This window comes from Mustela nigripes, chromosome 12 (assembly GCF_022355385.1).
Source record: "Mustela nigripes isolate SB6536 chromosome 12, MUSNIG.SB6536, whole genome shotgun sequence".
In the NCBI taxonomy this organism is placed as follows: domain Eukaryota; kingdom Metazoa; phylum Chordata; class Mammalia; order Carnivora; family Mustelidae; genus Mustela; species Mustela nigripes.
The window spans coordinates 99,245,774-99,262,735 of NC_081568.1; the positions used below are offsets into that span (position 1 = coordinate 99,245,774).

General features: G+C 38.8%; 1 protein-coding gene across 8 annotated transcripts in view; it reads left to right on the top strand.

The window, feature by feature from the left end:
- ARHGEF28 (Rho guanine nucleotide exchange factor 28) overlaps nt 1-15,936 on the top strand; it is a 317,878-nt gene extending 301,942 nt beyond the window's left edge. For all 8 annotated transcript variants that reach the window (XM_059418064.1, XM_059418061.1, XM_059418063.1 and 5 more), the window contains one exon: nt 15,602-15,936. In XM_059418064.1, the coding sequence (XP_059274047.1) occupies nt 15,602-15,765 (164 nt within the window). In that variant the 3' untranslated portion in view covers nt 15,766-15,936. The remainder of the gene's footprint in view (nt 1-15,601) is intronic.
- Nucleotides 15,937-16,962: the final 1,026 nt, after the last annotated feature.

Genomic DNA, 16,962 nt, shown 5'->3' on the forward strand with positions numbered 1-16,962 from the left:
GTTGGTGGTGTTCCTATGTTTATTATCCACTTACACTTTTTCCCCCTTTTTTTTTGTTATTAACATATAATGTATTATTTGCCCCAGGGGTACAGGTCTGTGACTCATCATTCTTACACAATTCACAACACTCACCATAGCGCATACCCTCCCCAATGTCCATAACCCAGCCATGCTATCCTTGTCCCCTGCTCCCCCAGCAACCCTCAACTCCTGAGATTGAGTCCTTGTGATTTGTTTCCCTCTCTGGTTTCATCTTGTTTCAATTTTTCTCTCCCTTCCCCTATGATCTTCTGCCTTGGTTTCTCAAATTCCACATATCAGGGAGATCATATGATAGTTGTCTTTCTCTGATTGACTTATTTCGCTCAGCATAATACCCTCTAGTTCCATCCACGTCATTGTAAATGGCATCCTGGTTAACTCTGACTCATCTTTCAAGCCTGAGCTCCAGGGTCACTTACTTCTAGATGCGTTTCCAGATGCCCTTTGTCTGGGTTAGGGATCTCTCTTGTGTAATCCTATGTGTCCAATACACCCTTTTGTTCCTTTCTACAATGTTTAGACTCTAGGAAGTTTTGTTTGAGTTATAATTCATAATACAGTGAAATGGTCACATGTTAACTCCCTTCAGTCTACTTGGTGAAAAGAATATCAAGGCACAGAATATTTCTGTAACTCCAGAAAGCTTCCTTCTACTCCTTTCCAATCAACCCCTACCCCCCAGAAGCAATTACTCCGCCACTTTCCACATCATAGATTAATTTGCTTATTCTAGAATGGAATGGAATCAGACACTATGAACCTTACTTGTGTTTGGCTTTTTTCACTCACAGGTTTCTGAGACACACCCATGGGATTGCTTGAATCTGTAGTTGGTCCCCCTTTACTACCAACTCATCTTGCATTGATGAATTTACCACAGTTCCCTAGTCTTCTGTTGATGGACGCCTGGCTTATTTCTCATTTTTGGCTACTGTGAATAAAGCTGCTGTGAACATTCCTCTACAAAGTTTCTTTTTGGGAATTATGTTCTCATTCCAGTTGTATAAATACCTAGGAGTAGAATTGTTTCTAGAAGAGATACCTGTTTAACTTCTAAGAAAGTGAAAGTTTTCATGGCGATTATACATACTGTAGGCTTCCTGGGTGCTGAGTCAAGGTCTTGGTCACCTTGGTTTCCCTCATGGCCAGCCCATTGCAGAGAACCCACTAAGCACTGAGTACTTGCTGAGTGAAGAACAAATGGATAGGAAGTTCAAACTGGTTTTCATTCCTTTTTTTTTTTTTTTTAAAGATTTTATTTATTTATTTAAGAGAGAGAGCACAAGCAGTGGGGAGGGGTAGAGGTAGAGGGAAAAAGAGAAGCAGACTCCCTGCTGAGTAGGAAGCCCAGTGCGGGGTTCAATCCCAGGAGCTTGAGATAATGACATGAGCTGAAGGCAGACGCTGAACTGACTGAGCCACTCAGGTGCCCCTCAAATCAGTTTTCATTCCAACACCCTCTCTACTAATTGACAAACAATGAATGTCTATCAGAGGAATGGAAACTTGATTGACTTAAATGTGGTTTCAGTCCAGGTAGGCACACCCAGGGGAATACAGTGTCATTGCAGGGGCCCAGTATGTGCAGGTAAAGCCAAGTGTGGAGACTGATGGGCAACCATACAAAGGTCCGGATCACTGTAGCTGCCACACTCACTCCTCAAGTAAGAACTGACACTTCCAGGCAAGGCCCTCTGTAGGCTACTCTTTCAAGCTCCTCCCCCTGCCTGGATTCACCAGCATAGATTCAGAGTTCAGCCAAACTTGACAACTGTCCTTTTTGATAGCATTTTCTCCCCTTTGCAAGTGTTGCAAATTCCACCTGGAATACCTCCATGCAAGGCCATTGCTCTCTGTTGACATCCTGGTCAGACTTCAGGGTTCGGTGAAGACGTTGTGTCCTCTCCAAAGTTGTCCTGGCCACCAAGCCTGGAAGCTCACTCTCTGGTGGGTCTGGGAAGTGGTGTTCAGCTGTGGGCTGTATTCATCAGCCACTGAGCAGGATGTCTTGCCTTTATTATAGTTCTCTGTGTCTGTATCTTCCAACTATGTGCTAACAGGCTTTGTCAGGATGGTGTGCTTAGTGGCCCTGGTTGTCTGGAAGGAATGAGGGCTGCTGGTCACTAAGGGAGTAGCTGAGGCTACTCTTCATGATCCTTGCTCTTGGTGGCTGATTCCACTAACGAGAACTTGTATGGTAATGCTTTGGCTCCTTCTTTCAAAGAGTTGTTTAGAAAAGAGAGAGTTCTATCCGGAGGAGGAGGATATAATGCACACTTAGGGAAATTAGCTTTCTTTAGGCTCCAGCAAGCACAAATATTAACAGGTAGAGTAGCTTCATATGACATTAGTATTCCTAAGACAATTAAAAACTAATTTTCTTTGGAGGAAGATGGCTCCAATGAATAGAGCAGTTAATCCTCTGACACATATTTTTTTTTTTTTTTTTTTTGATTGCTGTTTTGGTAAAATCCTTATTTTGTCTCTGTTCTGCAAACTGCCTTCTTTTCTCACTGTATAATTTCTAAAAATATTTAAGTTTAATTTCTAGTAATGTAATATAGTTATCTTTACCCTGGTAACAAACAAATGTGAAAAGAATGCCAAGGGTGTGAAAATCTGTATTGAACAAAACATTTTTTTCTATATATTATTTTTATCTCTATGTATTTCTCTATATTATATTTTTCTATATATATTACTCTTTCTATATTTTTTCTATATATATTCAATATGTTTTAAAATTATCTTTTTTGAATGGCATGAACTCAAAGTTGCAGTTGGAAAATATATTTTGGAGGTTGGTTTGTTGGCAAAAGTTATTTTAAACAAATAGAATTACAAAAATAATGTTTCTCATTTCTAAAAGGAAAAAATTTTATGTTTTTATGAAACCTGTAAATACCAATTTCTCAGAACAGAAAAGGCATGTAAGTTGTTTGACATTGCATAATTCTGTAGTTGTTAAAAAAAAAAAAAACCCACCTCATTTTTAGACCTTTAAAGAATTGGATACCAGTGTTTTTTGAAGTCCAGTAATAATATTAAGAAATAGTTAAAACTAGTTAGCTTGGATGTATTTAATTGCTTGTCTTCTTCTGTTTTAATAAGAAACACTGGATCTTGTATGCTCAAGAATTTTAACAGATGCTTTCCCTCAACGGAGTCAGGAAGAAGTAAATGCAGCATTAAAATTCCTAAGTCTAGTTCCTGCATTATTCACCTGGCAGAAAAATGAATTCACTTCTCTCAGCAAAATGAGAGGCATAACTCTTTCAGTATGGGTAGGGTCATGAAGCAGACAGTTTCCAGAAAGTCAGTCTAATTGGCATGGGGTACGTAGGAATCCATGGTCTTTATATCTTTTAGAGGACTTCAGAGCCGTGAAAATAGTGCTGTGTCCCTGAGCTGGAGACCTACATGTCATTTAATTCAGTGCACTCTTAAACAGTTGTTCCTATTTCTTAATAGGGACTCTGGAATTTGCATATCTTAATTTTGATTTAAACATTGAGCTTGACATTTTTTGTCTGTTTGAATGTATTGTAGACAATTTCAAACATGTACATAATTAAACAGGAGTATGACAACCACACAGTGACTGTTACCCGACTTGAAAAACTTAAGAATATATGGCCAGTCGTGTTTCATCCAGCAGCTGAACTCCCAGCACACCCAGTATTATTTGGAAGCAGTATCTAAAAATCATGGGTCAACGTTTATTGATCCATAATATTTCAGTATATATCCGTAAAAGACAAGCCTCCCTTTTAAAACTATTATCACATCAAGGGGAAAATGAACAAAACTTCCATAGTATCAACATATGGTCACTATTTAAATCCCTAATTGTTTCTCTCTCGTGTGTGTGTGTGTGTGTGTGTGTGTATACTTTTCCTAGTTTCTTTTTGTTGACTCAGAATCCAAATTAAAAACTACATATTATAATTGGTTGCTGTGTATTTTAATGTATTTTTTATTAAAAGTTTTAATTATTAAAAAATTTCAGACTTATAGAAAAAATGCATTTAGCCAATGTTAACCTGTTGCCATCTTTGCTTCAGATATCTTCGCCTGTTTTTTAGAATGTTAGATACAATGTTGCTTCTTAGTTTTCCTTTTTTTCCTATTTAGAGCTAACCAATATCATATAATTGGTGCATATTCTTGATTTAGTATGTTCTTACGCTATTACTACATACATGTGTGCATAAATAACTTCTATTTTTTGTTTTTATTTTTCTATATAAATACATAATATGTATGCCTTTTTGCAACCTTTTTTTTTTTTCACTAAATGTGCATATTCATATATGTAGCTCAGGTAGTTAATTTTAACTGCTGTATGCTATTCCCTTACAGGAATAAACACCAGTGTGTTCATTACCCTACTAATAAACAGTTAGGATGTTTCAATTTTTTCCTCTTGCAAATGACTCTCAGTAAACATCCTTTTATCCATTCTCTTTGTCAAATCAATGAGAGTTTATTTACATGGTAACACCTAAAAGTGGTCAGGATATCTTTGGTTTTGCTGGGTATCACTGTTTTCTCTCTAAAGTTATATAATTCTCAGCAATATATGTGAGTTTCAGGTTTCCAGAACTTCCCCAACACTCATATTGTTAGGCTTTTAAATTTTGCCAATGTCATGGGTATGAAATGGTAACTCACATTTTTTCAATTTTCCCTAATTACTAGTGAGATTTACCTAATTACTAGTGAGATTTACCATCTTTTTCTTTTTTAAGATTTTATTTATTTATTTGACAGAGAGAGAGAGAGAGATCACAAGTAGGCAGAGAGCCAGGCAGAGAGAGAGAGGGGAAGCAGGCTCCCTGCTGGTAGAGAGCCTCATGCGGGGCTCGATCCCAGGACCCTGTGATTGTGACCTGAGCCTAAGACAGAGGTTTAATCCACTGAGCCACGCAGCCGTCCCTTACTATCTTTTTGTATTTATTTGCTTTTTGGGTTTCCTCTTTGGTGAATTGACTATAAAGGTGTTTTTCCTCACAGCAGATTTTGGAATTTCAAGTGTTTAGTCTTATTTATGCACATAAGGCATATTTATTCTTTTCAAATGGGTTCAGTATGTTTTGTACGTTGAGAAACAGTTTTCTGAGAAATCATATTTACAGTTATATATGGATACGTTAAGATTGGAAGAGGACATTTGTGAGAGCTGAGCTCTTTCAAGATGGAGAAAAATCAACCTAGTGTAGAAGCTACTTAAAATAATGTTGGTTTTGAGTATTCTGTTCTATCTTTTTGAGTCTTTAACCATCTGGCTTTTTCATCCGCTTATTTTTTCCTTCCTTCCACTATGTCTTCCTCCAAATTTCTGACACCTCTCTGTAACTGACCAATATTAGTTTATACATACATACTCAACACATCCAGTATCTATAAGCTTTATTTCAAATTTCCTTGAAATTTCCCTTCTAGGATCCTCTGTCTGCCTGTTGCAATATGTCCTTGTTGGTCCAGGACTGCTATGCAGGTGTTACCTGGAGCACTGTTCATATCCCTCCTGTGATGGATCTATGTTCTCAGTCACATTTTTTATCTTTTATGACCTATTCCTTTAATTGCTGGAGCTAACCTCCAAACTTTCCAAAAGAAGTTGTCCTGAAAGCACATTTTCCCCAATTAACTAGTTTGAAAGGTCTTTTTTATCCTTTTTTTGTTGTTGTTGTTACTTTTGTACTTGGGTTTTGTAAGATATCTAAGCTTAGAATTCTAGGTGGAAAATTATTCTCTTTCAGAGTTTTGAAGGATTGTTCTACTTCTCTGGGTTGCTGTGATTGAGAAGTCTTATTTCTAATCTTTTGTGACCTGTTCTTAATTTTGGAAACCTTTAGAATTCTCTTTTTATCCCTTCTTGGATGAATTGTATTATATGTCTTAGTATGGTCTTTTGTTAAAGCCACTTTTACTGGTTTTTCATTAGGATCTTGCAATCTAGAGATATTTCCTTCAGTTCTGGAAAACTTTCCTTAAAATCTGCTTCCATTCATTATTATCTTATTAGAACTATTTCTGGTTATAAGTGGGACCTCTTGGGTCCTCTGATTTTTTGCTTTTTCTATTTCCAGTTTTTCATGTTTTTGTTCTACTTTCTGGGAGATTTTCTTGTCCTTAACCTCCTACTAGTCCATTATTTTTTTTTTAAAGGATTTATTAGAGAGTGTGAGAGTGAATAGGGAGAGGGACAGAGGGAGAGACTTCAAACAGAGCATAATGTAGGGCCTGATGCCATTACCCTGAGCTCATGACCCCAGTTGAAACCAAGAGTTGGAGGCTCAACCGACTGAGCCACCCAGGTGCTCTTGATTTTTTTTTTCTTAATCAGCCAGCATATTCTTAATTTCAAGAAATTTGTTCTCTTATAGTTGTTAGTTTATGGAGTTGTGTTTTTGTCTTGTAGTTGAATGTCTTTTCAATAGTTTTATGAAGATAAGTATGGTTTTTGGAAGTTTTCTTCAGCCTTCTGAGTACATGAGGGTTTTTTTTTCCCCCCTTAAGATTTATTTATTTTAGAGAGAGAGAATGAGTGGGAGGGGAAGAGGGAGAGAGAATGTGAGGCAGACTCTGTTCTGAGCATGGAGCCCGACACAAGGCTCAATCTCACAACCTTGAGATCGTGACCTGAGCTGAAAACAAGAGTTGGGTGCTTAACTGTCACCCAGGTGCACTGCCCCCCACCCCGTCCTGTATTCTAGAGTTCTGTTTTCAGCTTAGAGTTGTGTCTTTATTTGTATTAGGCTCTCCCTCTCCTATTCCACAATATACCTACCATTGTGGATTGGTATAACAATTGAATGTTTTTGGCTCAAGGTCAAATAATATTGTTGGCAGAAAAAGAGGAGCCCTATAATGCACTTCTACCTTGACTAAACACTTGGTTTGATTCTGCTCAGAAGACAAGGATTAGACTAAATGAAATTTTTTTTTAAAAGATTTTATTTATTTGAGAGAAAGAGAGTATGAGCAGGTGGGAGAGGCAGAAGGAGAGGGAGAAGAACACTCCTTGCTGAGCAAAGAGCCTGATATGGGACTCCATCCCAGGACCCTGGGATCATGACCTGAGCTGAAGGCAGAGGCTTAACCAACTGAGCCACCCAGGCACCCTAGACTAAATGAAATTTTAAACTACTTTCTACACATAAGAATTCCAAAGTGATGATTCTCAGGACTCTAAGTAGATAAAATTTTTGAATCATATATTAACTAATTCCTTTGACAATATATAAGTATATATTGTCAAAATATATATAGTGCATTATATATATATAATACTTTGATATTAATATCCTAGATGCATTTGCTTTCTATTTCTTTTTTTAAATTTTTTTAAAGATTTTATTTACTTATTTGACAGACAGAGATCACAGGTAGGCAGAGAGGCAGGCAGAGAGAGAAGAGGAAGCAGGCTCTCTGCTGAGCAGAAAGCCAATGCAGGGCTCTATCCCAGAACCCTGGGATCATGACCTGAGCCAAAGGCAGAGGCTTTAACCCACTGAGCCACCCAGGCGCCCCTACTTTCTATTTCTTAAATGTACTTTTTAGTTTTAGGTAAACTCAAAGGCTAAAGAATAGAAATCTAAATTCCAAGAGAAACTGGTCAATTTGTTGCCATCCACAAATACATCCAGGGTATAAAAGATCTATTCTGAATTATAGTTCACTTAGGAAGTGTAAGATTTTCTAGGCAAAAGCAAAGGACCATGCTTGAATCTGTATCAGTTTTTATGAGTAGCTATAAACTCAAATGAACCTCATCTATTTTATGGAATAGATTCATATAAATTGTATATCTTTCTAAATAGTTGTAAACCTAAATACACATACTTGCCAATAACTTGTCATACAGTTGCATTAAAATTGATCAAAACACACTCCACATCCAGAGGAGGATTCTAATTTATTGCCACAGTGTTCCATTTATATCAGATGTACAGAAGCTACACTTGTTGGAATAACAGAGAACGTTTTATAATTTTATAGTCCATGTATATGTAAAGCTATGGACTTTTAAAAATGTGTCATGGGGAGCTCCTGGGTGGCTCAGTCAGTTGAGGGTCTGTTTCAGCTCAGGTCATGATCCCAGGGGCCTGGGATCAAGTCCTGCATTGGGCTCCATGCTCAACAGGAAGCCTGCTTCTCCCTCTCCCACTCCCCCTGCTTGTGCTCCCCCTCTCACTCTCTCTCTCTCTCTGTCAAATAAATAAATAAATAAATAAATAAAGTCTTCTTTTAAAAAAAAGTATCATGGGACATTTCAAAGGTACACAAAAGTCGAGTTGTCTAATGAATTCTCAGCTTTAATGATCACCAACACACAGTCAAGCCAATCTTGGTTCATCAGTGCTCTTTTCTCTGTCTCATGTTATCATGAGAGATCCAAGACATCCTATGATTTCATCTTAAAATACTTTAGTCTCTTTCTTTAAAAGACAAGGAGTGTTTTTTTTAAACATCACCACAATATCATAATTACACCTAAAAAATTCCAACAGTTTTGACTCAAAATCATAGTGTCAGTACTTGAATTTCTCCTGTCTCAGTTTTTTCTCCTTGGTTTGTTTGAATTGGGATCCAAATAATTTCACACATTGCATTTGGTTGTATATCCCTCAAATCTCTCTCTCTCTTTTTTTAAAGATTTTATTTATTTATTTGACAGACAGAGATCACAAGTAGGCAGAGAGGCAGGCAGAGGGAGAGGGAGAAGCAGGCTCCCCACAGAGCAGAGAGCCCGATGCGGGGCTCATTCCCAGGACGCTGAGATCATGACCTGAGCCGAAGGCAGAGGCTTTAACCCTCTGAGCCACCCAGGTACCCCTCAAATCTCTTTTAATCTAAAGTTTCTCTGCCTCTTTTTAAAAAAAAGTCTTACAATTTTTGAAAAGACTAAGTTGTTTTATTTGTTGAAAAGACATTTTTTCCAGAAAAAAAATTTTGTTAATGTCCTACCTTCTGAATTTTGCTGATAGCTTTTCTGTAGTGTCACTTAACCTATTCTTCTGCTCCTGTATTTCCTGTAAACTGCATAGTTGGGAATAGGTATTTGATATTTGACTAGATAGAGGCTTTTCTGACACATAAAGATAGTATAGTAGATTTCCTATACTGTACATAATGTACATTTCCTCTTGCATCCTATCATGAGGCTTACCATATGTTTCTCTTTATGATATTAAATTGATCTGTGGGTTCAGATATTGTCACCTTGATCCATTCATTATAAGGTTCCCCATCTGCCTTTCTCCTGTTAACTTGAGCAGCCATTGACGATGATTGCCCGGGTCCACCGTCGGACACAATATACAGGGTTAAGAGTTTCCAAATTTGGAAAACCTCACTTATTTTCACCTTCCTGCCCCTGATTTATTCTGGCATCTTGGTCATTGATTGTCTTTTTCTTGGGCTATAATATATTTATCTCTCTCTACTGTACCATTTCCCAAGTTAGTCACATGGAACACAGCACTGCCAAGCACCCCGTGAGAGAAGTCTCCTTGGGTTTGGGGGATGCCACTTCCTCTTTTCCCCTCTCAGAGCCTGTTAACATTCTAAGAAAACTCTAAATAAACTCGATTTACCCAGAGTTGCATCGACTTACCTGACCACTGGATTCTTTCATCATTAATACCTATTAGTATCTTATTTAGAGAAACACTTTGAAATGCCTCCTAAAGAGGGGGAGGTAGTAGCACTTGCCCCATTCCTCCTGGGAGGCTTGCTAATGTGAAAGTCAGAGGAGTCCTTACCGTTGCCACCTTCTGGGGAGAAAGGAAAGTGAGAGCAAGGCAAAGTTCGGATAACCGGCTTGGTGTATTGAAACATGTCTTGTGTTAATATTCATTGTATCAATGGCTCCAGTTGCTTTGTTTCTTGTCAGTGCCACCTATGTAACTCACAGATGATTCCAAGTATGTTAATTACTGATAAGAAAATAAAGTCCAGCTGTAACAGTCACAATTTAAAAGACAGCAGTTTGGTTTTATATGTTACAAATTTCTTCCTGCACCCCACACATGCACAGTCCCCCCAGAGCACTGTTATTTGAGTTCAGATGCAGTATTGGTACATGAGGAGTAGTAAAGGAATCATGACAATAATTGAGATCATTGGCTTCAGATACCAACTCAGGGTTTGTTTTCATGCCAGAGGCTCACGTCCCGTTTGTGGCTCACTATGGAAAGTGGAGTCTGGCAAAATTAGTGACATAGACCAATTTTCCTTTGCTCTGAAGATACCTCAATCTCTGTACAGTAAGTGTTTTCCATTAGAAGAAAAATGCTTTGCATTAAGGATCCTGAGAAAAAATAGTGATTGCCAGTAATGCCATCAGGAAACTATTTTTTAAATGTTTCACAGTATAAGCATGAATCAGTCATTAAGTAGGGAATACAACTTATTTTGCAGACTTGGAACATGAATCAAAAATTTTTTGAGGTGGAGTTATTCTAGGAAAGTGTGAATTTTGATTTTAGGAACAGGCACAAAGGTTATACTAATAAGAAGCACAAGTCAGAACACTTCATTAAAATAAACAAGAACAGAGCCAAGACTCAGAAGATATGAAGCTCTATTTTGTGAGTTTTGTTTGGGAGAATGGGATGGGATGAGACACAGAGGGCCAAGCAAGTCATCATCTATGATCTCAACAGCAGGTTCAATGTGCTTTTTGTAGCACTGGGGCTGGTGCCTGGCCATTGGCCATACTGTTGAGTTAAAGTCTAGACCTCCACAGTTGATACTTACGATGAAAGTTACACTGGTGCTTTAAAATTTAAATAAAGCTTCAAATTTATCATGATTTAAAGTGCCTTTCCATTCAGAAAATCCAGAAAAGGCAAATATTACATTAATTACATTACATCTAAATGATAGACCCTTGTTGACTTGCCACAAACATTTTCTTCATGACAAGTTACTCTTAAGTTTGCTGTTCATTGAAGGGAAGATCACATGCAGGTTTTGACTGTGGACATTATCTTCTCATTAGGTAGCTTTCCAATACGTTCCTTTGAGGACTCTATGTGGCCTCAGATAGGTTGTTATGATGAATGAAGGAAGAAGGGTGGGGCATATGTCTGGAAATTACCTTAAAAACATTTCTTAGATGCAACTTAAGGTAATAAATTTGCATTTCTTGAGTATAAAGCAGTTAAAAAATACATTCATTTGTTGCTCCCTGAGATTATTACTTGGTGAATCACTAAGCCAAAACACTGATCTATAAATTCTCAGTAGACAAGTTCAAGAGGTCAGAATGATTTCAGTTAAATCCTTCATGAACGGAAGCCCAAAGAGGAGAAATGACTTGCCCAAGGTTATATTTTACCTTGTGGTTTAGAGTACATTCAACTCGCAGCTTAGGGGGCCCTTCATTCATTTTTAATATGGCACACAGTTGCACTGTACACCTTGAGTTTATAGTCTGGTCTTAAACCAATTATCCAGTTGGTGCAGAATAATTACAATGGTGATGAGCCGATGGAAGGAAGGCTGGTTTTGCTTCTTGCTAGTGTCACCTTTTCAGGAGCTGATTTCTATTTTTGCAAGTTATCCTACTCCCCAGATTCTCTTCCTTGATAGTCTAAAATTCCAACAGCAGGTGAGCAAATTGCGAAAATGATATATGCAAATGCCAATCAACAGGTTACATCTGAGGACTGAAAATAGGGAAATTCAGGCAACAGTCTGGCCTCTGTCTCTCCTTGCATGGTGCTCTGCATGTCCCTTGATTGCCTGGGTGCTTCTTAACCTCACCTCACAGGAGAAAAGGAATAGTACCAGTCAAAACGTGGAGACTTAGAATTTTTAAAAACTTCATTAGCAGACTGACTTAGACCCCACAGTGGATCTAAGAAAATTTCTTCTTAAGGATGGAGTTTGTAGGGTATGAAAAAAAGGTAGGAAGCTCTGCACCAAGACTTTATCTCTTCCCTTGGGTTAGCCAGGTCTTGGGGTTTTCTATGTGTTTCAGCTTATTTGTCTTTATTTTAAGGGTAGCAATGTTCCTTCTGTTTAGTTTCCAGAAGAATGGCAAAGATAAAATTGTATCATTTAGGTCAAGTAAGAGGGAAATTTGTATTGTGACACTAGATTGAAAGTTTCCTTGTAGTTTGAAGTTTTGTTTCATTATAATAGCATTTGCTTTATGGCTGATGAAGTTATGTTTCTGTTAAGTTACTATTTCTTTGCTTATTTAAAAAAAATGAGGTATTCTTTATGTTCAGCAATTCATAGGGATTTTGATCACAAAATTGGATGATTTTTATTCTTCAAGAATTCTGTCTTCTTAGTGAGGTTTTATTTTAACAAATGTTTTTTCAGTTTAGGGTTCCCTATAATGATCATATTCTCTGGAGTAAAAAGTGTGGAAAAAGGTGGCTGACCTTGAGAAGTATACAGTTGCTGTGCTGGAGTTCTTTCAGGGTTGAAATGGAATAATAAAATCAGAAGTCATGGAACAGTTTCTAATTTCAAAGAAGATTGTCTGGCCTTGCCTAAATAGTTAAGATGGAAACTAAGGAAGAACACAGAGAAGAAAATTGAGTTCCCCTTCAGGTGATAAACAGCCACAACAACCACCATTCATCCATCTGGGATAGCAACACGAGTCTGTCACTTTAGGTTTCAGAAAGCTGTTTCTCACCTAGAGATGTTCTTCTGTATTTTTATTCTTATCTGAAAAAGTTTTCATTAAATCTCTGTACTCCCCTATGCACAGGAGATTAACCCCCCCACACACACACCCCATTTATTCTTTGTTGTATCTTCCTGAACTAGAACCTACAGCTTAACTCGAGATGATAAAAATTCTGGGGGCGTCTGGGTGGCTCAGTTCGTTAACTGTCTGCCTTCAGCACAGGTCATGATCTCAGGGTCCTGGGATCAAGACCCACATTGGACTGTCTGCTCAGCAGGGAACCTGTTTCTCCTTCTCCCTCTGTCTGCTGCTCCCCCTGTTTGTGCTCTCTTTCTGTGTCAAATAAATAAAATCTTAAAAAATCTTTAAAAAAAAAAAGAGAATTCTGATATACACTCGGTTCTTTGGCTCTTTTTGAGCATGCCTTCCCTTGAAACCATTAAGATGACTTGCCTGATCCAGACTCACTATTATTTTGGGTTCTCTACTACATCTTTTACACCCCCAGAGGAAGGAAATGTACATGGATTAAGGGCTTCCACTGTGCCTGGCATGCCCGCATTTGTCACCAATCACCTCTCAACCACCTCATTCAATGGATGGTTGTTCATTCTCCATGTGGTATTTTTTGTAGCCTGGCTGGACCTTCTGTTGGCTAGTAGGCAGCACTGGAATGGCTTACATGAACTGTGCTCCAATCTTCCAGCCTCTGCTATGGAAGTTTTGAGCTGTGAGTGTGTGTGTTTTGGGTTGTGTAATACGAAACACAAGTACTAAAACAGAATATTTGTTGTTAGAGGTTAAATGGCTTTATTCATTCAATGGCTGGGGAAAGCAATTGAAAGCATGAACGTCTGTTGTGACCACAGACAGGCATACTTTGTCTCCAAATATGATAAAATAGCACAGAGGGCATTTTAGATTCATCTGTCTTACTCTCAGAAAGAAATCATTGCTGGGGGTGGTGGTTCATATTTACCCTATTAAATACAGGAGGCTTGCAAATTTTATAATAATTGTTGTGCCTGTTTTTAGGAGCTTAGGATGTCCTTCTTAATTTTGTTTTTGCTAAGTGACTCTTCAAAATATAGTACTTAGGGAGGATAAAGTATTAAACATTCAAGGTCTCTTAATTTAGCCAAGATGGTCAAGCCCTTTTCATGACCATGAGAAATGGGAATCGTGAGAATTGTGATTAGCTGAGCAAATGACAGTGACCTCTGAGTTCAAATCTAGATTAGATCTTAGTTGCATGGTGTTGGGCAAAGAACTGAAGTAGCCTGGGCCTCAGTTTCCCAAGCTGTAAAATGTGGGTTACAACATTTTGAGGCTTAAAGAGTGAGGACAGTAAAAGGCCCAGAATGGTTCTTGTGCCCAGAAAGGCAGAGAATGCTCATTTTCTGGGCACAAGCGTGTAGTTAGAGGCATCTTTGTGAAGTAGTTATATTTTCAGTAGTTAGTGAGTTCCTAGCTCTTAAAGTATAGGATTTGGAATCAGGGTTAATAAAATCAAGTCACCCAAAGGTGAATAAATTTTATTCTTTGTGCCCCACTGGCATTTGGAGCTGTGGGCAGAACTGTGGGGTACAGCCTTACCTCCTTCTGCTCTCTCCTCCCCCTGGGGCCCTGGTCCGCTTCAGAGGCACGAGTCTGTTCCGCCAGGTTACTCGTGTTTGCTTTCTGTGCTCTGGCTGTCCTTCTCCCAGTGGCCCTGCCTCTTACTGGGAGAAGTGATGAAAGAAGATGTAGCAAAGGGCATCACATGCCTGAAGATGGAGCCATGTGAGGACATTTTAGTCCTCATTCCTGCCAGGCCTTGATCCCTGCCTTCTGTAATAGCTAAATACAGAAGTTACAAGTATTTTTTTTTTTTTTTTGTCATTAGAATGCTACCAGTTATGTGTATTCACCTAAATAATAGAGTCCTTGGATAAAATGTGGCAATGATTGTAATGACTTCTGATTAATGACTGACCAAGGAGCAGGTGGACTCTAGCCATATACATCTTTCTCCCCTGGATTTTTGCTCTGACTGAAGCCAGTTGTTCGTAATTTTGCCATAGAGCTGAGCCTCAGGAAGGGTGGTCAACAGAAGGAGGGAAAAGAAAATAGTTTGCAGCAAGAACATTTCTTTTCTTCAAATAGGAAACTCTTTCATTGTCCCTTAAACCATATATTATAGGGTATTACCAGAAAAAAGGGAGAATAGAGTATGCCCTGCTGTTGCTAGGTAAGAAAAAAGCAGCAGCAGCAGCAGTAGCCAGTCATAGTTGATATTGGAACAGTTTTCCCTAGGAACCTGGCTACTCTTGCTAAGTGATTTGTATAGTCTCAACAGATTTGCATAATGGTGAAGACTTCAACTCTATTCTTCCTGCCCCTTGCCCACATCAGTACAATCCCAGCTCTATCATATGAGTCTTGAGGTCAGTCCTTGACTTTGAGATATTCTGAGTTAAGGTGCTGTGCAGATGCCTTTAGTTCACTGCCCGTAGCTAGAGTGTATACTCTATTCCAGTGTATACTCTATTCCTAAGACTTTGAACCTGTTTTTAAAAGTCAGTGGGCCCCTTTTTCAGCAGTAGCAATGTTTTACCTGCCCACAAATGGTGATAAGTCCTTTTGACACTTCACTGGGATTATTTTGTAAAGGTTATTTTTAGCCATAGGAGACATCTGTACACAGAGCCAATCACATCTTAATGATATATTGATTCAATCCTTCGATTTAATTACATTTTGTTCCCTTCTCATTGGACTCAATGGTTATGTCTGTGGCTGATTGTAGGGGCCCTGTATTTCCTAGGTTTTGAGAGAGCTCTGAGTCCTAGCTTCCCCAGCATTGCAGGCCTCAAGCTGATTCTCCTGACCTGAGTTGTCTGTCTTTTGCAGATTTGGACAACTCTCAGACTGAGTTCCCAACCCCCCATGACTCCAATCCACCTGGCTCTCAGCTGCAGACGTTTATGGCAGAAGCAAAGCTAAATCTACAGACACTGACCAGACAAGATGGGGGAACTGGAGATGGAGCTGAAGAAAATATTGTTTACCTCTAATTGTGTTGTCATAATTTTTCCAGACAAAACCAAACCCTGGCATTGTGTGGAGATTTTTTTTTCTTTTCCTGATTTTCATGTGATTGTGTCCAAATTGCTTTAAGAGTAATATTTAATATTTCCTGCAAGTTCATTTTTTGGGGCATGAGTCCAATTAAATTATTGAACACAGTTCTGTTTGTATAATCCTTACCTTATCACACTGAATTTCAGAGTTCTGGAGGAGAAATTCACTTGAATAAGCAAAAATATTTTCAAAGTTGTTAGGACTCTAGAGTAAAATTCCATATTGCATTTTCTACTGGATCATCTGGTTTTGGAATGCATTTTTTAAGATCTAGAGGAAGCAGTCTGGATGGAAAGAGTGATAATCTTGATGGGCAAACTTTCTCAACCACAGCAGGTAATTAGGGAGAGTGGCATCAGGACCCCAAAAGGCAGAGGAGGATGTAGGAAGGGCCTTTTCTTGGCTCATTTTTTACATGCTAGCTTCTCTTTGGGAAGTCACAGGGCTCACTCCCTGGGGGTGATCTGTTGTTGTCACCATGCAACCAATGAGTCTTGTCTGGGCACCTGTTCCAACTGGGCAACCACTCTGCTACGGACACAATCTGGACTCTTAGAACCTGGGCCATGTGCATAGCAGCCTCAATTTCTTGGTCCTAATGCTGGTTGGCTTTCAAGCCACAGTTGAACATCATCCTTCACCACAGCCCAGAGGCAGAGCCCCAATCAGTCCATTTTGATGTAAATAGTGAGGCTTCATTAGTGCCCTGGTCTCTCAGAGGGGGCCCTGTCTCCACAGGTGCAGGGAGCTAGAACAACTACTACTTGCTAGGAGGACCTCTGCCCTGCAGTTCTTTAAGGACAAAAACCACTTTCTGGGTGAAGCTTACTGATTGTATGTGCTTTCTCCCAAGGGAAAGCATACCTTCAGAGTAATATAGGTCTCTTGTAAGAAAATAAACCAGGAAATGCTTTCAGTTTGTTCTTCAGAAATAATTGTATATGTTTTGGTCTGTGTCAAAAATCTTTCACCTCACTATTTTACTTTGAAATTTGAACACTGTGTAAGACCCTAGTAAAATAGACGTTTCACACACAAACACTATCTCCTGTTACTAAATGCGAAGATCAAGGAGTACTAAGGTCACCCAGAACTGCAACACTTACCAGGAGGGGGCTGTGATAGGAAGG